This window comes from Danio rerio, chromosome 7, assembly GCF_049306965.1.
Source record: "Danio rerio strain Tuebingen ecotype United States chromosome 7, GRCz12tu, whole genome shotgun sequence".
Taxonomy (NCBI): Eukaryota; Metazoa; Chordata; class Actinopteri; order Cypriniformes; family Danionidae; genus Danio; species Danio rerio.
In genome coordinates, this window is record NC_133182.1 from 75,534,028 (window position 1) to 75,558,468 (window position 24,441).

The 24,441-nt window shown below is 35.7% G+C and overlaps 1 protein-coding gene across 8 annotated transcripts in view; it reads right to left on the reverse strand.

Moving 5' to 3' along the window:
• kcnip4a (potassium voltage-gated channel interacting protein 4a) overlaps window positions 1-24,441 on the reverse strand; it is a 314,740-nt gene that overhangs the window by 51,107 nt on the left and 239,192 nt on the right. Inside the window, exon 1 of one of the 8 annotated variants that reach the window (XM_073907569.1) lies at window positions 17,033-17,359. The exons of the other annotated variants lie outside the window; for them this stretch is intronic. Coding sequence (XP_073763670.1) covers window positions 17,033-17,132 — 100 coding nt within the window. The 5' untranslated portion in view covers window positions 17,133-17,359. Of the gene's footprint in view, window positions 1-17,032; window positions 17,360-24,441 lie in introns of those variants that run through there. 8 annotated transcript variants of the gene reach the window in all.

The window sequence follows — 24,441 nt, forward strand, 5'->3', positions numbered from 1 at the left end:
GTGTTGGGGGATGAATGAGCTGCGCTTCACTATCAGCGAACTCTTTGTCTGTGATCAAACACATTATCAGCGTGTCTTTGTGCCACCATGGTCCCTGTGTAAACTCATCTATCATGTAAGACGGGGAGTGTGAAGTTGGTGACACCGCTTTAATGAAGTGGCCGCTAACATGAAGAGGTCAAGCTTTTGAAATGTCCCTGTGCTGCAGGGTTGCCAGGCCGGTGTTATTTTGAGAGAATTAAAGAACTTGTGATCTCCCCACATATACATATACCTTTCTTAACCAACCCAGGCTCGTTATGGATCCGTACCCCTGTATACATTTCTGGAGAGCGCCAAATACATCCCAGGATCAGATCTTAAGTTTCTATCTGAGTGCCATTCGTGCCTGTTGTTCCTGCATAAATCCACCAGAGGCTGCTGTCCACTGACTAACCAGCCGACTGACCGATACCCCCACCCACCCCCTCTCGTAAACCCAACCGATAGTGTTATATATGTATATATATATATATATATATATATATATATATATATATATATATATATATATATATATATATATATATATATATTAGGGATGTAACATTATTGTAAAAACCGTCATACCGCAATAGTAATTTCTTTCCATATTACTGTAGGTGCATGACTTAATAAAACTATATTTCTGAGAAAAGTTTGCTCAGGCGAATGAAGTGAACGGGAGGTAGCGGGAACTACATTTCCCATCAGCCTAGGCATGGTCATCATCCTTTGCGGCCTGTTGTCACTACAGATCCAGTAATGCGGAAATGGAGTGTGTTGCTAATAGCGGGGAAGAAAAGAGCTGGAAATGATCGAACCTAAAGTGGGTTATAAATCGGATGTGTGGAAGCATTTCGGTTTCTTTTTAAAAAGATACGAAAAAGTAAAAAAGGTGACAGACAAAGAAGAAAACAGTATGCAGGCACTGCCAGACTGCGGTGAAATTTAAGTCGGGGAATGCTACTGAAAACAGTCATGGGGACTGCAGAACACAGCACACTTGTTAGATTGATGCAGACATTGACTTGTACCGCAAAGAGACCTCTATCTCACTCATGGTTTGTCCTCTCAAGTGGTGGAAAGACAATGCACAACGTTACCCACTGCTGTCAGCCTTGGCTAAATCATATCTCTCTGTCCCAGAAACCTCAGTCCCAAATGAGAGGGTTTTTTTCTGTTGCAGGGGACATGCCCAGAGATCCCAGCTTTTACCAGATTATATTTATATGATCATTTTCCTTAAAAATCTATCTATCTAAGTGAGTGAGTGATTAAATGTTGAATGTGATGAGTTTTCAACAATACTAAATTTAAACTTTATTTTTTATATGGTTTAATAGTTTTTTGTTATTAAAATTGAAAAATTGAAGTTCCTGTTTTAAAACTTACTGATAGATGGCTAATTCGTATGTCATTGATATGTTCAGTGCTAAGGTAAATAAACACTTTGACACTTTTTTCGAGTCTTTTGATTAGTTTTGTTTTTCCTGTGAATAATTCAATAAATACCGTACCGTGCCATTCATACCAAGGTATTATCATACCGTGAAATTCTGATACCGTTATATCCCTAAWWATATATATATATATATATATATATATATATATATATATATATATATATATATATATATATATATATATATATATATATATGTTTATTTTTCATCTAAAGAAGGTTACATTTGTTCAATAATTGCACATAAGAAACACAAGTTTTAGAAATTACCAACAAAATGCAGTATGTATGAAATATTGTGTCATTACTTTAACATGTTTCATGTTTCGATAAACATATTGTCTTAATTAATAAAAAAAGGCCCTGTTTGACTCATTTAAATAATTAAAATGATTTAATTTCTATTGTCTATGCTTTAAAATGAATAGGGATGTTCAGTAGTATTTAGTCTGGTAATTAAATTACTTACAGCATAATTAAATCACGTTTAGACAAAGTCTTTTGAATACAATTTTATTAATGCAATTAGTAATAATTGAAGTAACTAATCAAACACTGATGAAAGTCACATTGATGCATATCTAATGTATTTGCACATATAAATAAAGCCTGAAACTGATCTCTAAATATCCAAATGTGTTGGTTTTTTCCTGCATACACAGTCATATAAACACATCTGATGAGAAAACAAATCAGAATTGGGTCACATTTAACTGACAGTGTAAATGGGGGCTTTGTTATTACTAAACAAAACAAAGCAAACAAGCTTAATAATGATAAACACATTGCAAAAACAATCCTACTAAAGCGTGAGCTCATGAATATTGGATGCTGCGCCTCTTTGTGTTATGAATAATCATACAGTGCGCTTGTGCAGGATTAGCCGGCGTCATTTCTCCACATTTAGTTCATTAATTAAAGTCATGGAAATGCTGATGGAGGATATTTGCCTGCATTGTTTTGATGAAAAATAATGAATTGCCAGGCTAGTTATCATCAGCACGGCACTGCGTCATCTTCAAAGCTATGAAGTGAAAATGGGATTCGGGAAGAGAGAGAGAGAAAAAAAAAGAAGTTTGAGAAACAGTATCGCTAATTACAAAGTCTTTAAACAAAGCGTCCCACATCATAAGAGTTAGCGTTTGCTATAAGAAAATATAATAAATTACTAACCACATCCAGATTAGAAGTTTACAACAGAGAAAAGCAAACAGAAATAGTATTTTAAAAATGCATGTACAGTACAAATAAGTGTATGATAATACAAATACGGCCAATTATATCTCATAATGCTTTACAGAAATGATGAGCTCTGTATATATAATGTGTTGATAAGAATGTATTATAGTTTAAATGTACATTAAATACAGTTAGCTGAACTTTTTGACCTACTTAAGTATCTTTATATGCTATTTCATAATTCTACTCTTTATAAAACATGGCTGTAAATGAAGGAAAAATATGCACCTTTTACTTAAGTTTGCATTGATAATATGCTCACTGTATTTTATATATAATATCGATCAACACACCACAAAATCAAACATTTAAATCTGCTTTAGAGCAAGTCTCTGAGTTTCTAAAAGTATAACATTATTAGATCATAATGATTTCAAATGTACTTTCAAACTTTACATAATGATAAAGTTAGGGATGCACTAATAATATTTTTTGGAATATATCCGATCCTGATACCAAAATTCTGAGTATCGATCCAATCCTGATACTGTGCCATTTTTTCTTTGTTTTTTAACATACAGTAAACGTTTTTTAATACAACTACTATGGGTGATAAACTCAAATAATATATCTTCTTTACTAAAAACAACAGAAATATAGGTCTACTGTATATGACAGATGGCACAATCTAAAACTCAATGCTTGCTGTAAACTAAGCTAAATTATTTGAGCATTCGTTAAGACATTGATACAGTTTGTAAAGCATTGCTCATTGTGGTAAAAATAGTACAAGTACTAATTAGTAAAAGTGAAACTGACAACGCAATATAGATTTATTATGTAAAACTGGCCTCAGAGAGTTTAGTTTAGTCTGCGTCAAAGTTTTAGCAAAGCCTGATATTTTTCTGCAGGTTTGACGCAGACTAAACTAAACTCTCTGAGGCCAGTTTTACTTAATGAATCCATATTGCTTCGTGAGTTTCACTTTTATAAATTTGAATAATCTTACAGTGATAGATACATAGATAGATAGATGATAGATAGATAGATAGATAGATAGATAGATAGATAGATAGATAGATAGATAGATAGATAGATAGATAGATAGATAGATAGATAGATAGATAGATAGATAGATAAACACAGATCAAATAGAACTACAAATCCACTATTTCATGGACTACAATTCCACTGACGCGCTGTAATGTTCACAGATAAAGATAAACAAGACTCAGCAAAGTCTTTGTGCTTGTGTGCTGTGTATATAGTCCTGAAATCAGCCAATGAGCAGCTTCAGCTGTGTGTTTGTAATCAGTCATGATCAGGAACCAGTGTGAGTATGTGTGATGCATGACTGGAATTGTAGTCCATAAAATGGCAGATTTGTAGTTCTATGTGATCTGTGTTTACCAGCGATCTGCACAGGTTAAATTGCTGGTTACAGATAGATAGATAGATAGATAGATAGATAGATAGATAGATAGATAGATAGATAGATAGATAGATAGATAGATAGATAGATAGATAGATAGATAGATAGATAGATAGATAGATAGATAGATAGATAGATAGATAGATAGACAGAATAAAATAATAGAAAAAACATTCAGTATTCAGTATTGCTTTCTTTTTTTAATTAAAGTAAATAATCCCTTTTTATGGTGCACCATTATTTCTAAAAGTGTTTCACGTCAATAAAAGTTGAAGACCACAGTCTCATCAGGCAATTGCAATCACAATCGCATCATGAATCACAGAATATGCAAAATCGTTGATTTTTGCATATTATTTTACAGTGGCGATGCTGAGAAACACTCCTTTGCCACTTTTACTCCACAAGCGAGCTGCACAGTGATAATAGACCCTATTATAATCAGTGATTCTCTCACTGGATGTAAACACAGCATGACGAAACAAATCCCTGACAGTAAACTGATGCCCTGTTTTATTACGGATGTAAGAAATGGATGAGACTCAAGAAGGGCTGTAGACACAGTGTAAGGTATGCAAAGATCTTCTTGACATCTCTATGGGATTGTTTCCGACATAATCCACAGTTTCCACCTCTCTTTTATTTATTCAACTCCCACTACATGCAAATCAGTGGGTGGGGCTAAAGAAACAATGACGTACAAGTGGGTGGTGACCTTCTTCTGAGAGGCCGCCTTTTGTTGCATTCATACAAATTCACAATACAAAACAAGCTTCATATTCTCAAGTATTTACCCATAAAATGTTTAACAGAGCAAGGAAGATTTCACAGTATTTCCTATAATATTTTTTCTACTGGATAAAGTCTTATTTGTTTTATTTCGGCTAGTTTTACATTTTTTGGAAACCATTTTAGGGTCAATATTATTAGCCCCCTTAAGCAAAATTTTTTTCGACTGTCTACAAAACAAACCACCATTATACACTCACCGGCCACTTTATTAGGTATGTAATACTTAAACGGTACAAATGAGCCCAAAGTGCCCCAAGAAAATAACCCCCACACCAGGGGTGCCCAAACTTTTTCTTATGAAGGGCCAAAAACCAAACTTGATTGAGGGCTGTGGGCAGAAGTTGAATATACCAAATGGTATTACACAAAATTTGCCAAGGATAATTTCTTAATTTATTTGCTAGTATTTAAAAATAACCAGAAACATTGCTTTAAAGAATATTAATTAATGATGATATTAATTAATGATGTAGTGTCGTTTTTAACATTTTCAAATGAACTTATTATAGTTAAAAACTTAATCTCATTTATAACATAATAGTGATCAATGCTGAATTTACTAGTCGAGCTGCTCCTGTCTTTGACTTGATTTGCTCACCGATGTCTTGTGCGTTGTCCTCTATCTGTCAAGTTTCAGGTTTTAAATTTTAATAGTCGGATTCATTTACAACACTTAATTTCAGTCTGCTTTTTTGTAGCTCCTCAATTAAACAAAGAAACAAAAGGTTAGGTCAAATTAAAAATGACAATCTCTGTCAAAGGCATTCTCCCTCAATTTTCAGATAGGACGATGGGCCAAACCAAAGGTTACCACGGGCACTACTTTGGGCACCTCTGCCCCACACCTTTACACCACCACCACCAGCCTGACAAAAGGCAGGATGGATCCATGCTTTCATGTTGTTGACACCAAATTCTGACCCTATCATCCAAATGTTGCAGCAGAAATGGAGACTCATCAGACTAGGCAATGTTTTTCTAATCTTCTATTGTCCAATTTTGGTGAGCCTGTGCAAATTGTAGCCTCAGTTTCCTGTTCTTAGCTGACTAGAGTGGCACCCGGTGTGGTCTTCTGATGCTGTAGACCATCCGCCTCAAGGTTGGACATGTTGTGCAATCAGAGATGCTCTTCTGCAGACCTCGGTTGTAACAAGTGCTTATTTGAGTTACTGTTGCCTCGAACCAGTCTGGCCATTCTCCTCTGACCTCTGGCATTTGCGCCCACAGAACTGCCTCTCACTGGATATTTTCCATTTTTCGGAACATTCTCTGTAAACCCTAGAGATGGTTGTGCGTGTAAATCCCAGTAGATTAGCAGTTTCTGAAATACTCTGACCAAAAACCATGTCACATTCAAAGTCACTTAAATCACCTTTCTTTCCCATTCTGATGCTCGGTATGAACTGCATCAGATCGTCTTGACCATGTCTGCATGCCTAAATGCATTGAGTTCCTGCCATGTAATTGGCTGATTAGAAATTTGCGCTAACGAGCAGTTAGACAGGTGTACCTAATAAAGTGGCCGGCGAGTGTGCAACGACTTGCCTGATTACCCTTACTTGCCTATTTAACCTAACAAATTCTAAAGTTTAGTAGTTAGATGTTCACCTGAAAACTCCCAAAACGCATTTCTGGCCACTAATAGGCAGACAGGTGCAGATTTGAGCGCATTACAGCAACGTTAACCAAATGCAAATCAGCAATTTATTTGTTTTGAATATTTAGCAAGTGTGTTTCAGTCAATGTCCCTTTCTATCATTCTCACCCAAACACACATCATTAATTGCTGCGCTCTTTTCTTTCCTCATTTGACAGTTGTTGTAGATGCAGCTCTGATTCCCTGCAAAAAGGCAATTAATTGTCTATTGGCAAGTGTGTCGCACAATTAAAGACTTCCATATTTAGCCACAGTACTCAAGCAAGGTAATGAGCTAATGTTTCCAGCTCCGCACACTCTTCTTGCATTAATTCGGATGATAATGGTTGCCTTGCGAACACAGGTGGTGTTCGTTCGCTTACAGACACACACACACACATTATTCAGCTGTTTGGACTGCTGCTGCTTTTATTTGAGAGCCTGGAGTCTAACCGAAACGCATTTGTCACCAGAATGATAAAGTTGAGTGAAATTAATTCAATTGCAGAAAGTTTTTAGAGTCCCGAAACATGTCCTGGCTCGACCACAACCATGTAACCTGAGGCAACAGTCAAGTTTTCGACATTTCTTTTGAGATTTCTGACTGGCTTGGGAAAAACAACAACAACATCTCGCATCCAAGTTTTAACCTTATATGTGCTGAATCCTATTTGGGGATTTCCGCCTGGATTTTGCCTACCCAAATTTAAAAGCTTCCCAAATCCACTTAAAGAGGTGTAAATGCAAAAATTTGGTATCATTTTAAAGAAAACCCTTTGACTTTTCATAAAACACCATTGAAAGTGTTTAAAATAACTGTATATGTTGCCTGTGTTATAATAAACACCTAAAAAAAGAGGCGCTTTTTGTATTTTTTTTTATAAACTCAAATTTGAAAGTGTACTTTTTAGGTTCTGTGTGGTCTAGCGTGCTGTAATTAATTTTGGTGGTTCCTGCACATGTCTGTAATCATAGGAAAAAAAGAAAAATGTCTCCACCATAATCTATGCAAAAGTTATTGCATTCCAACTGATGAGAGGTGCTGTACAAGCCACAGGGATCATCATTGTTTTCATATTTCACTATTCTTTTGTTTGATCAAACATAATTCACTGTGTTTGCACCACATCAGACATATAAAAGGATTACTTATGCACATCACCTCAAAAACAGAGGAGAAATGGCCCTGAAGCGCACAGCATAAGGTAAGAGATGACAGCTGTCTGTGCTATCTGGGGCTGCTTATTGATCATGAATGCATTGTTTACATTTCTGCGCCATGGAAACATCGCGATTCATTCAGCAACTGTTTGGCATATGAATATAATTCAGTAAAAAGAATGCTAGAACTGTATGAGCACCGGCAAGAGCTTTCATTTGAGCTATAACTTATACATGTGTCATATAAAAAAATATGAAAATGAACCAATGTAAAATACCTAGCTCGGGTATCCAAAATACTGTGTATTTAAGTGTAAATAACTTTTATACAGTAGAATAAAAACCAAAGTGATGCATATGTGAATAAAATATAGATTCTATACTTTCAAACGAAACCACTTACGGGGGTCTGGTGCAACGCTAGCCCTTTAAATCTGAAAGCGAAAGTTGATGACGTCACAGACCCGGTACCGTGTCCGCAGAGTTTAAAGGTGCCATACACTGCATTGGTTCATTCATTCAATTTCCTTCTGCTTGGTCCCTTTATTTATCAGGAGTCCCCACAGTGAAACGAACCGCCAACTTATTCAGCATTTGTTTTACGCAGTGAATGCCCTTCCAGCCGCAACCCAGCACTAGGAAACACCCAAACACTCTCATACACATACAGATTCACACTTATGCACTATGACCAATTTAGCTTATATTCACCTATGCTGCATGTCTTTGGACTGTGGGGAAAGCACTCAGAGGAATCCACAATGCGAACACGGGGAGAACATACAAACTCCACACAGAAACGCCAACTTACCCAGACTGCATTGGTTCAATAAGTTAAATTGTTCTACATAGTATGTATGTGGCTTAGTTAATCCTCATGTTACCCTAAAATCTAAATCCTCAGAGTAAAATTTACTCAATTTAGTATTTGGTCCCTTTCTAAACTGTTAAAGTTAATGAAACAAAGAAAGGATGTATCAGGTGAATGAGAACTGATGATGAAGACCTGCTGTTAAAAAACATACCCTAAACACAGAAGATGAAGAAGGTGTAAAGTAACTAATTACAAATACTCAAATTACTGTAGTTGAGTAGTTTTTCCCAGGAATTGTAATTTACTAAGTAGTTTTAAAAATGTGTACTTTTACTTTCCCTTGAGTACATTTTTAGTGCAGTAATCAGTACTTTTACTCCACTACTTTTCTTCAATATGCAGTCACCACTTTATTTTTTCTTGTCTATGGGGATTATAAAAATCAGTCCTGTGAATCCTGTCCAATCAAATCACACATAGAAGGAAAATCGCATCATAATGAACTACCTCAAAATAGGGTTGATCAAAAGAAATATATGAATGCAATTCAAATATATATCAATTGATGTTTACTTTAAACTTAATATAAATATATATTTATATTGTTCAATAATAATGATTAAAAAGTAAAAGTAGTGAAAACACAGCCAGAAATTATTATCACTGCATTTCTATATATCAGTATCTCTAGTGAACACTAGTATGGCGAGGCAGTGGCGGAGTGCTGTCGCCTCACAGCAAGAAAGTTGCTGGGTCGCTGGTTCGAACCTCAGCTCAGTTGGCGTTTCTGTGTGGAGTTTGCATGTTCTCCCTGCGTTCGCGTGGGTTTCCTCCGGGTGCTCCGGTTTCCCCCACAGTCCAAAGACATGCGGTACAGGAGAATTGGGTAGGTTAAATTGTCTGTAGTGTATGAGTATGTGTGTGTGGATGTTTCAAAGAGTTGGGTTGCGGCTGGAAGGGCATCCGCTGTGTAAAAACTTGCTGGATAAGTTGGCGGTTCATTCCGCTGTGGCAACCCCGGATTAATAAAGGGACTAAGCCTACAAGAAAATGAATGAATGAATGAATGAACACTAGTGATATGAAAACGCAGCAGCTCGTCAGGTTTAAATGATGTAAAACTTGACCTTAAGTACATGCAAATGATGAGGGCGTGTTCCGTGAGTAACGCAACAGTCTGTTTTGTGTTCTGATTTGCCTTCTGTCCACCGGGGTTTACCACCAGTGCAGGGGTGGCCAACCCTGTTCCTGGAGAGCCACCTTCCTGCAGATTTCAGTTGCAGCCCATATCAAACACACCTGCCTGTAATTTCCACATGGTGTTCAGGTCCTAATTAATTGGTTCAGGTGTGTTTGATATGGGTAGCAACTGAAATCTGCAGGAAGGTGGCTCTCCAGGAACAGGGTTGGCCACCCCTGCACTAGTGGAAGTAGTGATATAAAAAAAAAAACAAAGCCAGAAATTAATATCACTATATGTCTATATATCACTATGTTTATAATGATATAAACATTATAACACTAGTGAACACTAGTGATATGAGTATGCAGCAGCTCGTCAGATGTAAAACTTAACCTTAAGTACATGCGAATGATGAGTGTGTGACCTGTGAGCCACGCAACAGTCTGCTTTGTGTTCTGACTTCACAGTATAGCTGCGTCCAAAATCGCATACTTATGCACTATTCTACGCCATTTTGTAGTATAAATAGTGTAAGTAGTGTGTTCACACTGAAAACTCTAAAAATAATAAGTGCACTTTAATTACCCGGATGATGCAGTCATTCAGCCGGTAAAACGAAGTGTGAAGATGGACACTTCATGCACTCAACGACCGCAGGCTTGCTTACGTAGCGGAACATGTTGAATAACTTTATTTATTTTGGATGGTGAAAGCAAAATTCTCCTACGAGAGTGATTATAGCGCCTCCCGATGGTGAATGCGCTTATACTCCCGGCAGGTATTATTTGATAATTCGTTCGTTTATTTCACTGATTTGGCGACCGTCAAACGTCATTAGGGAAACGGTTTGAATTTCCGCTTAGTAAAAAAACATTAGTGTGCCATTTGGGACGCCACAACATACATATACTATCCTGTTGAGTGTGTAAGTGCATAAGTACATAGTGCATGAGTGCATAGTGTATAGTGTGCCATTTGGGACGCAGCTTATTTCTATTCCCATATACTGATCTCCTGTTATTCAACCATGCCTGGGTGTGCCCAGATTTTCTCTGTAGGGCACCTTTAATTGTGTTTGCAAACTAACTGACATCATAGTTCACAATATTCTGTATTTTTTATTGCCATGTTTTGGCCTGTATTTTTCAATCAGACCATGATAAACATTGAGAACATTGATTAAAAACTGGTCAAATGTTTTAACTCAGTACTACACGCTTCTTTGTCTTTGCAATGTGTTTCAGCAATACATTTTTACATGGAAAGCATGTTTAGAAACAATTCTCGGTATTCTCTTTAAACTGATAAGATTAAAATGGTAAGGAACAGTGACGTCCAGTACAGTTTAAATATATAAAGTTTATATCAATTTATATAAAGTAACAATGAACTCGAGCAAACTGTCCAAACCTCAAAGAGTGGGAACACATGCACTAAACCACAGACCAAAGTCACAACCTGCTGCTTTAATGCATCTCTCAGGAGACGGAGGATGGAGAAAGTGGAGGCACATTCAGAAGTTTGAGAGATATTTGAAGAACACTGCACTTTTGTTTGACTTTTGCTCTCTGCTGGAGAATAAATGTCAACGGAAAGGCTGCCACTCAAGGTTTTTTTTTTCTTTCTTTGAGGTATGCTTTCAGAAATAAAAGTAAAATAAAAGCTGTCACTGGGGCAGTACACTTTCAAAAGGTGCCTATTTGTACGTTTGAGGCACTAATATGTACATTTTAGGAACTAATATTTACCTTTGACGTACCAGTATGGACCCTTTACAGTAGGTAGAAAAAGTTTCCCTTTTGAAAGGTGCTATCTGCAATGACAGCTTTTGTACGATTCTGATTTCTAAAGTGGACTTTGCAAATGTGTACTGTAGGTGTTTTGTCTCAGTTAAATACATAAAAAATGTTTATATTAGAATGCATTTTTACATGCACATAAAATAAACAAAAAGCAATCACATAAATAAATTAGGTGTGATTTATTTATAAACTATTTTTGAGAGGATCATGGGGCGAGGCAGTGGCGCAGTAGGTAGTGCTGTCGCCTCACAGCAAGAAGGTCGCTGGGTCGAACCTCGGCTCAGTTCCCGTTTCTGTGTGGAGTTTGCATGTTCTCCCTGCCTTCGCGTGGGTTTCCTCCGGGTGCTCCGGTTTCCCCCACAGTCCAAAGACATGCGGTACAGGTGAAATGAGTTGGCTAAATTGTCCGTAGTGTATCAGTGTGTGTGGATGTTTTCCAGAGATGGGTTGCGGCTGGAAGGGCATCCGCTGCGTAAAAAACTTGCTGGATAAGTAGGCGGTTCATTCTGCAGAGGCGACCCCGGATTAATAAAGGGACTAAGCCGACAAGAAAATGATTGAATAAATGAATGACAGGGTCATGTGCTTGTGATTGATCCCAGCTGGTCCCGTGAAACTGCCGAACTGCAGTTAAAGTCAGGCATCCTGCTGACTTGATTCAGTAGGGAACTTTTTTGTCAGACGGCTCACCGGTCAGGTGTACATCCGCGCTAAAATATCAAGTTGAAAGTCACAATAGCTTGCGCAGAACAGACTCAACTCTCCCAAACCAACATTTTGAAAATAGATTAACGACGATATGTTTTTTACCGTGCTATAAGAATCTCTTGTTAATGCAGCACGATAATGCTGATAACGACCCACCACAAATATATATATATATATATATATATATATATATATATATATATATATATATATATATATATATATATATATATATATATATATATATATATATATATTTACATATACATATAGTGGAGTGGAGTTTGCATGTTCTCCTTGTTTCCTCTGGGTGCAGTCCAAACACATGCGCTATAGGGGAATCGATTGCCTAAATTGGCCGTAGTGTATGAGTGTGTGTGTGAATAAGAGTGCATGGCTGTTTCTCAGTTCTGAGTTGCAGTTGGAAGGGCATCCACTGTGCAAAACATATGCTGGAATAGTTGGGGGTTCATTCCACTGTGGAGACCCCTGATAAATAAAGGGACTAAACCGAAGGAAAAGGAATGAATGAATGTTTGATAATCCATTTCTATCCATTCATTTCTATCCATTTCAGCATTCACAACACAACTACAAAACACACACACTATAGATCCAACCAAGTATACACGAATATGTATATATATATATAAGAAAATTACCAATTAACTACACTGTAAAACGCGATTAATTGACTTTATTTTAAAAAGTGTGTAAAATCTGCACAATTATACAAATTAAGTTCAGTTAACTTAACATATACAAGTTAAAATGGGTTTAGTTATTTAATTTGTAAGGTCAACTTGCTGCTTTTAAGGCAATTGGTTTACTTGCTTTAATTAACTTACCGCTTATTACAGTGTACATAAACACATGAAATAAAATAAAAATTGTAATTTAATTAAGGCATCACGGTGGTGCAATGGGTAGCACGATCGCGTCGCAGCAAGAAGGCGGCTGGTTCGATACCCGTCTGAGTCAGTTGGCATTTCTGTGTGGAGTTTGCATGTTCTCCCAATCAGTCCAAAGACATGTGCTATAGGCGAATTGAGAATTGAATGCTGAATAAGTTGGCGGTTCATTCCACAGTGGTGACCCATGATTAATAAAGATACTAAGCTGAAAAGAAAATTATGAAATAAAATAAAATAAAAAAATAAACACACACACACACACACACACACACACACACACACACACACACACACACACACACACACACACACACACACACACACACACACACATATATATATATATATATATATATATATATATAATATATATAATATAATATAATATAATATAATATAATATAGTATAATATAATATAATATAATATAATAACAAAACAAAATTAAGTTAAATTAAATTAATTAAAAAAAGAAAATTCTGAAATAAAATAAAAACATAAATAAACACACACACACACACACACACACATATATATATATTATTATATATTAACAAAATTAAATTCAATTCAATTTAATTCAATTAAACTTGCTAAATTGTTATCATAGACTGTCAGTGCTGTCCTTTAGAACGTCAGACTTTTGTTATAAATGAGTAAATCTCTTATAGAGACATACAAATAAAGGCCAGAAGTGAGAGTTTGGCACCGATGCGGCTGCAATGTTCTCTGTGTTAATGGTTGGCGCCGTTGTTAATTTGACATGGGATCTTTACGAGTCCCTGAGTCACACTCGTCGAGTCTCTATGTGTGTATGTGTGTGTGTGTTCGTGAGCGCAGGTCAACTGGACAGTATTTATCTTCACTGACACACTGATTCGATGCGACCTCTTGTCATCTGTGCTATTGTTCCACAGCTTTAATGAGCAAACGCCCCCTGATCTGAGGTCAGTGACACCTGTGAGCTCATAATTGAGCTCGAAGCTAAAACATTTCCTGTGAGCAGCCGTCTGACTGGGGTTAATGGTAAATATCATCCATGTTAAAGAGGTATGGAAGTTCAAACTGAGCCAGGAAAACATGTTGGCATTTAGATTGGCATTAGATAGACAGTGCGCTACAATCCCTAAAACGCTTCTACAGTTTGGCATTTCATAAACAAAGAGAAACATTCTGGTAATAAGATCCATTGTTCAGCCAACATCCTATTAGGTCCAATACTGACAGTAAATGAGCCATTGAAATGAACCCACGGGGACATGGAAACATGCAACCTGGAAAATGGAGCGTTTTAAAAGCAAACTGGGTTTAGATGGTTGGATGGAGTCAGTGATTGCAGACTGGTGCACTTATTCACTATAATGACAATAATGATCTCTAAGATTGGGTCTGATGTCTGAACACTTAGATAGTGATGGATTCACAATGTGGAGGCTGATACTGTACATCTATGGCTGGTAGTGTACACCATATGGCTGTCACTGTACATCTCTACAATAAATACATGACATCTCTAGCTGATACTGTATATGGCTGATGCTGTTAATCTCTAAAGTCGATATTGTACATCTCTATAGCCAATAATGTAGATATCTACAGCATAATATGTTAAATCTATGCAGCTGATGCTGTGCATCTCTATGGCCAATACTCAGTCCTTAATTTGTAAATTGCAGGGTCCAGGAACAGATCCATGTAACACATCCTGCATGTTACCTAAGGAGGGAGAGGTGTCGTGGATGAAAGTGAAGTGTGGAGGGTGGGGGAATGGCCGATAGTGTAAACCTCTATGGCCGATAGTGTAAACCTCTATGGCCGATATTGTACATCTCTAAGGCCGATATTGTACATCTCTATGGCTGATACTATGCATCTCTGGTCGATATTGTACATCTCTATGGCTGATACATCTCTATGGCCGATACTATGCATCTCTGGACAATATTGTACATCTCTATAGCTGATATTGTACATCTCTAAGGCCGATACTATGCATCTTAATAGCCAATATTGTACATCTTTATTGCTGATACTATACATCTCTATGGCCCATATTGTTTATCTTTGTGGCCAATATTGTATATCTCTATTGCCAATATTGTACATTTCTATGGCTGATATTGTACATCTCTTTAGCCAATATTGTATATCTCTATGGCCAATACAATGCATCTCTGTAGCCGATATTGCACATCTCTATGGCATACATTGTACATCTCCATGGTCAATCTTGCATATCTTTATGGCCGATATTGTACATCTCTATGGCCGATTTTATGCATCTCTATAACTGATCTTGCACATCTCTATTGCCGATATTGCACATCTCTGTGGCTAATATTGTACATCTCTATGGCTGATACTATGCATCTCTATGGCCGATATTGTACATCTCTATGGCCGATATTGTATATCTTTATGGCCAATATTGTACATCTCTATGGCCGATATTGTACATCTCTTTAGCCGATATTGTACATCTCTATGGCCGATACTATGCATCTCTGGCCAATATTGTACATCTCTATGGCCGATATTGTACATCTCTATGGCCGATATTGTACATCTCTATGGCCGACATTGTACATCTCTATGGCCGATATTGTACATCTCTGGCCAATTTTGTACATCTCTGGCCAATATTGTACATCTCTATGGCCGATATTGTACATCTCCATGGCCGATATTGTACATCTCTATGGCCGATATTGTTCATCTCTATGGCCAATATTGTACATCTCTATGGCTGATACTATGCATCTCTGGCCAATATTGTACATCTCTATGGCCGATACTATGCATCTCTATGGGCGATATTGTACATGTCTATGGCCGATATTGTACATCTCTAGGGCCAGTCTTGTACATCTCTATGGCCGATATTGTACATCTCTAGGGCCGATATTGTACACCTCTATAGCCGATATTGCACATCTCTATGGCCGATACTATGCATCTCTATGGCCGATATTGTACATCTCTATAGCCGATATTGCACATCTCTATAGCCGATATTGCACATCTCTATGGCCGATATTGCACATCTCTATGGCTAATATTGTACATCTCTATGGCCGATACTATACATTTCTATTGCCAATAATATACATCTCTATAACTATGGCGGATACTACTATACTACTATAACTACTATACTACTATACTACTATAACTATGGCGGATACTATGGCGGATACCGATTTTATACATGTCTATGGCTGATATTGTACATATCTAAGGCCGATACTCTACATCTCTATGTCCAATATCACAGAAGACCTATGTGAAATCCAAAGTAATGGATGCATGGTTCGAAAGGGTAAACATACATGATGTAAGAGTGTTTTTCATTATTCGTTCAAACTCAAAAAAGTACTTTTTATTCAATTTATAAGGCATTTAATTTAACTCAAACAACTCTAACAGTTAAAACAGCCCTTTAAATAAAGCAAGCCCGTCTGACTTTTTATAAAAGATGCACATCACCTGATGTACCCACCTAAACACTCACAGCTCCACAGTAAAGTACACATTTCTAGTGCATCCACAAATCTACCAGCAGAATATTGTCTCTTTCATCTATCGGTCTTTGAACATCCTCATTCTCACATGTATTTCCAGTCATTCACGACTTATGATCAGTTTCTTTTTTACATTTAACCCTTAAAAGACTCATTGGTGATGGTTTAGAATAATGATAATGTCAAGTAATGTATTTATAACATTAAGTATAATCTTGTAAATCATTCATAAATCATAGTTCTGCATTATTATTGCCTTATTAAAATTAAAATCCGTCCTTGTTGATATTAGTTAATGCACTGTAAATACCATTATTTGTTGATGTAAGCAAATATAATGGAGTATCACTTAAAAGTGTTACAGACTTATTTTCTGCCAGGATAAACTCCGAATAAACTCTCTCTTACCCTCGGAGAAGCTGATGAGCCCCAGCAGATGCAGTAGTTTGAGGGACGCGCACACGATCACCACGATACCCAGCGTCTGCAGACCCTCACTTTCCCACATGACCCCCTGCTCATGCCACCTGCCCGGCTCCCCGGACCCCGAGCCCAACTCCCCGCTCCAGTTTGCCCGCGGCTGGCACTGACCGGGCCGCCCCAGGCACCCACGTGGCGCAGCGCTCCAGTCCTGCTCTAAATCCAGCCTGAGGCTCAGCGGGGGAAAAAAACACTCGCGATCTGAAGCTCCACAATACTAATACACACTCACAGCGGAGTGAGTGTTTGAGATGTGAGCTGCTGTGCTGCGCTACATGCTTTAGTGARRAGAGAGAGAGAGAGAGAGAGAGAGAGAGAGAGAGAGAGAGAGAGAGAGAGAGAGAGAGAGAGAGAGATGAAGGGAAGGGAACGGAAATAAGGAGAGGAAAGTGTAAAACATGATTGCAATTTTAATGATAATAATGGTATTCTAACAATCTGTTAATTGGTTTTTAACAAGGTAAAGGTGGCCTTAAGATAAATTTTTAGGATTTAGGAGTTTGAAAAAACTACTATAAGTTCTATTATTACTTACATGAGGAGGACTACTTGACGACAGGCTGTTGAATTATTACAATTAAATGCACACCCTAGGTGGTGCTACATTTACATTTATATATAATATATGTGATTTTTAATGTAAACTTTATAAATGCTTTGGCAATACTTTTGTAACATTTGTCATATAAATATTATAATTGAATTGAATTTAACTGAATTTAACTAAACTGAGAGACGGAGAGTGAAATGTTTAGGATTTAGCAATTGGAAAAAACTAATAAAATTTGCATTATAAATTACATTAGTCCTGGGCAAACATTAATCACATCCAAAAGTGTGTGTATTCAATAAATTTATTGTGTATAATACACACGCAAAATCTAAACAAAACAATTTATAAATACTATATATATATATATATACACACACACACACACACATACTTGTTTTTGTGCATTGTGGGGGTCACCTGTCACGGTGGTTACGTAATGGGGACCACCCTTTCTGATGATGTTAGAGACATAAAAAAAATAGTTTGCCACACAAAAACACAAACTATTTCATAAAATCACTTCAGATTTTGGATATTCCGCAAATTTTTTTTTAGACCTGACACAGTGGTCACTTGTGGGGACATTTCAGGTTTTGTGTAGAAGTGGGGTCCGCCACATACACAACCGATTTTTAGACAAAGTGGGGACCAATTCTACACACACTTTACTGGTTTTGAGACAAAGTAAGGACCAGTTCCAGATACACATTACCGGTATTGAGTCAAAGTAGGGACCAGGTCTACACACACATTACTGGTATTGAGTCAAAGTAGGGACCGGATCTACACACACATTACTGGTATTGAGTCAAAGTAGGGACCAGATCTACACACACATTACCGGTATTGAGTCAAAGTAAGGACCGGATCTACACACACATTACTGGTATTGAGTCAAAGTAAGGACCAGATCTACACACACATTACCGGTATTGAGTCAAAGTAAGGACCAGATCTACACACACATTACCGGTATTGAGTCAAAGTAAGGACCAGGTCTACACACACATTACCGGTATTGAGTCAAAGTAAGGACCAGGTCTACACACACATTACCGGTATTGAGTCAAAGTAAGGACCAGATCTACACACACATTACCGGTATTGAATCAAAGTAAGGACCAGATCTACACACACATTACTGGTATTGAGTCAAAGTAAGGACCAGATCTACACACACATCACTGGTTTTGAGTCAAAGTAAGGACCAGATCTACACACACATTACCGGTTTTTAGGCAACATGGGGATCAGATCAGCACCCTTACTAATATTAAATTTTAAACCTCAATCAAGTAATTTGACAGTAAACTGCTTTAGAATTTTCATTTGAAGAGCAGGTCAGTTTATAAAATATGTAATTTGAATACAGAAGGAACCTCAAGATCCAAACAGGAAATGGTCCAGAATAAATTTAATAAATGTTATATTTATTATAAATAATTTCCACAAAACCTTTAAACACAAAAAACAGTAAACACAAAATCCATGAAACTCTCTTGCATGTCTAAAAGCAGTTCTCATTGGGTATAACAAGCTTCCACATAACTCTTCCATGTCTGTATACACATTTAGTTAAGTGCAATAGCAAACAATATTAAAGGGTTAGTTCACCCCAAAATGGAGATTCTGTTATTAATTCTTCTCCTTCATATTGTTTCAATCCCTTGCTGTCTATGGAGGATGAGGAGTTCTTGCACTTCATCTAAGTTATCTTCCTTTGAGTCTGAAGAAGAATGAAGGTCTCAGGGGGTTAGAGTGAGATGAGGGCAAGTAATTAATAATATAATGTACATTTTTGGGTAAACTCTTAAAACCCACCAGTATGTTCTATTTCTGTTTCTGTCGTATTTTAACTATTTAAAAAAAAAACATTAAAAATATTTAAAATATATTTATAAAGAACTGAACCCCACAAATGCACAGAGACCTTCATCATATAACAAAGCCACCAAAACTCCAAATAGACATCATTTGTTAAGCATTAACTCTACATTAATACTAAGCAGTTTATAAACACAGCTAGCTTCATTTTTCATTACTAAATGAAGTATTGCATTATTTACAAACTGTCTAAGAATAATTGGTGTTTTTTAGGATCATTAAGAATGAGTAAATTTATACATTTACTATTCAGGCATATAATCAGGGCTAAAAAAAAAAAATAAAAAAAAATAAAATCCAATCGGTTCACTCTAAGCAGAATTTATATTTTTTCGGTTCTGTTCTTGCGTTGCTTAATAGACAAAATATTCCGAAAACAGTTTTCTAGAAAAAAACAAAAAAAAACTTTATTTAATTACAAAGTATTGCAGGACTCTAGAGTGCTCTGTTTTTTTAATGGTGCAACTAAAAAATCTATACGAGGGGTAAGATTAAATGAATTTTCAATAAGTATCATTATTATAAGACATATTTATAATATGAACTTGCTTTTGGTTATTGATTGACACGCTGTTTAAAGGCGCTACACACAGCCCCACTCCTTGGTATCGAGCGCAGGCCCGGCGCTACATTTAGATGTTGTATAATATGAAATTGCAATAAAAATTATGAAAATTGTTATGAAATAGTTTTTCAGTTATGTAGCCTAATAAAAATATTTAGTACACTGCACAGTGCAATTATTATTTAAATTTATTATATCCATTATTATTAATATTAGTAAAATTGACAAAACACAGAACTCTTTTGAACGTTTGCTTTCATTTTGACATGCTAAAGCGCACTTTTACAGTTTTGTAAAGAAACATCCCATTATGCAGCAGCAGTCAAGTTAGGACACTTAAAAATGCCTTTTGTGTTCAAAGATGAACGGCCTGCGAAGTCAAGTTTACATGGTTATAAATTAAATAGATATAGCCTAGTGTGTAAGTGAATTTGCTGCAGATCCACCTCTCACATGTGCTGCAGGTAGGGTAAATGATAATCTTTTAAAAAAATTTACTTTAGGCTATACTGCTATTTGCTCATGCAAAATTAAACACCAGAAAATATATTGTAGGCCTATATTAAGAGCTAAAATACAGTTAGCATCATAATTAGTTCAATTATGTGCTGTAGTCTATTGATTGACCAACACCCCCTGTATACAGTTTACCCACTGCAGGTCTACACTTCTGATCTGTATTTTGAATTACTTGTTTTAAATGACAGTAAGACATGCTATATTTAGTTTTTATTGTAAAATATACATTATAATCCAGTACAAAGTAAAATAATATTTATTAATGGCCTTTTGGCAGCGTATAGCCGTTAAGCTTATAGTCTAAGCATGTCATTTTATTATTATTATCATAAATTACAAACTAGCATCCTTATGATTTTATTTCGTTTCTGTATATTTTTATCAAACAAAAAATGCAATGAGTTATACTTTGGTTTTAATTTTATTAGAAATTTAATAGCCGTTTAGGCAACACTACTTCTACATGTCATTGGCTCTGATTGCGTTTTTTACAGATAACCTATTTACAAAGATTTTTATTAAACAAGTGCACTACCACAAGATATTTTTGTAGGTGTAAAAATCTAAAAAGTATCATTATCATATTCTTGCCTTATTCATCTTTAATATAAATATTAAATTTAACTCATTCATTGATTAAACTAGGGATGCTAATGATCACTCGATTGATTTATTGTCGGTAACCCTTTAAAACCGATAGACCTTATCGATGACCGATTAAGCATGGGCATTTAATAAGTTATGCTTTGCTCTTTGAGATGCGTTCACGATTTCACACATTACATAATCAAGTGTGCGCAGTTTAGGCTACGTTACCCTATGGAGTCGTGCACTCTCTTGACTTTGCATATTGGTTATACACATACTAGTCATACCTGTTATGCTCAGATCTCGTTTATCCACTGGTACTGCCATTAATCCGCTGGTCAAGTAATCAAAAAGTAGGCTACATGAGGTTTAATTATGGGCAGGATATTAAGACCAAACATTGGTTGTGCAAACTGTATTACGTTCTCTAAAATTTTAAAGTGTTTTAAGCTACATTATTTTTTTATAGACTGGCATAGGCCTAAATACGCATCACGGCCAGACATTTATAGTTTATATAAAAACGAGCGTCACCGTCGCATTTGTTCACATGCTTTAAATTAATGCTTTTTGTCTCCCAAATTCATATAATAAAAAGAACAATAAAATAACATTATTAACCGTTTAACTGTAAACATTTCTGTTCAGAACGATTAAAGTTGATCTTTTTTTTTCGGTTTTCATTTCTGTTCCTGAAAAATGTCATTTGATTCTGTTTTTCATTTCTGTTCCTTGAACCGGTTTGGAGCCCTGCATATAATATGTTTTTCTGCATGTTAAATAATGCTTTATGAACTCAACATGCAGTTTTGTGATCTAATCTAAAGTGAGGAATATTGATGCTTTATAAATCCCTTATAAATGACAATTAAAGGCTCAGAATCATTCATTTATTCATTTATTTTCATTTTGGTTTTCTCTCTTTATTAATCCTGGGTCGCAACAGCGGATTGAACCACCAACTTATCCAGCACGTTTTTATGCAGCGGATGCCCTTCCAGCTGCAACCCATCCCTGGGACACATCCATACACATACACACTCATTCACGCTCATTTACTACGGACCATTTTAGGCTACCCAATTCACCTGTACCGCATGTAGGAGCACCCACACCAACACAGGGAGAACATGCAAACTTTACACAGAAACGCCAACTGACCCAGCCAGGGCTCGAACCAGCGACCTTCTTGCTGTGAGGTGACAGCACTACCTACTGCGCCACTGCGTTGCCAGGCTCAGTATCAAATAAACAATAAGTATTTGCAATCGTACCTAAACAAATACAATTACTGTAAATTTTAAACATTGCTGAATAACAGGAGTGTCGAAATACAACATCATTTGATAAAACAACAATATAATAATTTAACAATACATTACGTGTAAAGCAATTTTATATTTAGACAAGATTGCAATGATTTACTTTTCATTTGATACAGTTTCATTTGAGCATCTTGTAATAAGTAGAAATTAATAGTCATTTTTCCCTGTATATAATGTAACTGAGCCTTATATTGTAATTTATAATGGATTTATAAAGCATGAATAGTCCTCGCTTTAGATTAGATCACAAAACTGCATGAAGTTGAGTTCATAAAGCATTTATTAACATACTAAACAACTTATTATATGCCTGAATAATAAGAATTATCAATGTTATTTTGAATAGTTTATTAATCATTTAATTGCACATTCTGAATTATCTAAAAAAAACACCAACTACTTTTAAATATCTGGTTTGTTAATGATGTACTTTTCATTACTAAATTAAGTATTGCATTATTTACCAAGTATGAAAACAATCATTAAGCACATTATAATTGTGCTTATAAGTCAATAATATTTGTAATTTATACTTATAAATATAATTTATAAACTGCTTACTAATGTCTATTAATGTAGCGTTAATGCTTAACAAACGTTCAACTAACTATTTGCTAATGTTTCATAAATAATTCATTGTGTGCAGTTATTATAGTGTTACCCAACATTTATATATCTTATTAATCAGGCATATAGTAATGGTTACTCTGTCTGATAATAAATGCTTTATAAACTCAACTTCATGCAGTTTTGTGAGCTAATGTAAAGTGAGGACTATTGATGCTTTATAAATCCCTTATAAATGACAATTAAAATCTCAGCTATATTCTAAACAGAAAAAATAAATAAATTAAAAGGCAGAGTGATTTATAGCTTTATATATATATATATATGGTGAAGCAGTGGCGCGGTACGTAGTGCTGTCGCCTCACAGCAAGAAGGTCGCTGGGTCACTGGTTTGAACCTCGGCTCAGTTGGCATTTCTGTGAGAAGTTTGCATGTTCTCCCTGCATTCGTGTGGGTTTCCTCCGGGTGCAAAGGCACAGTCCAAAGACATGCTAAAGGTGAATTGGGAAGGCTAAATTGTCCCTAGTGTATGAGTGTGACAGGCCCATATGACAGGCTGGCCGGAAGGTGTAAAAAAAGTCTTTATCATATGGACAAGTCTAAAACTGGAGGACTTGTTCCAAAAAGAGCCGACCCCGCAATCATATGGGACTAAGGCCAAAGAAGATATATATATATATATATATATATATATATATATATATATATATATATATATATATATATATATATATATATATATATATATTATTTATTTATTTTTTTTTCATTAATTTCAAGATACACAAATGAAACTATCTAATGAAAAATAAATATTAGCAATCTTATCAAAATATAAAATTACTGTACAGTGCAAACATCACAGAAACACTGAAATGAATATTGCCATATTGTTAATTGTGTTGTTTTGAAATGATGTTGTATTTTTATTTTGTAATGTTTAGACTTTACAGAATTTTTTTTAATAAGATTGCAAAGATTTATTGTTCATTAGATACTGAGCCTTAAATTGTCATTTATAAGGGATTTATGAACTATAAACAGTCCTTAGGTCACAAAACTGCATGAAGTTGTGTTATTATAGCATTTACTAACACACATGGTTACAATTACTATATGCCTGAATATAACATGTATAAATGTTCATTTGAATAGTTTATTAATCATTTAATAACTCATTCTGAATTATCTTAAAAACCACCAACTACTCTTATATACAAATAGTTTGTAAATAATGCAATACATAATGAAGTAATGAAAAATGAATCAGTAACAAAGCATGAAAATACAATTAAGTCAAGTCAAGAATACAGCGTTTGAAGCTATATTTATAAAC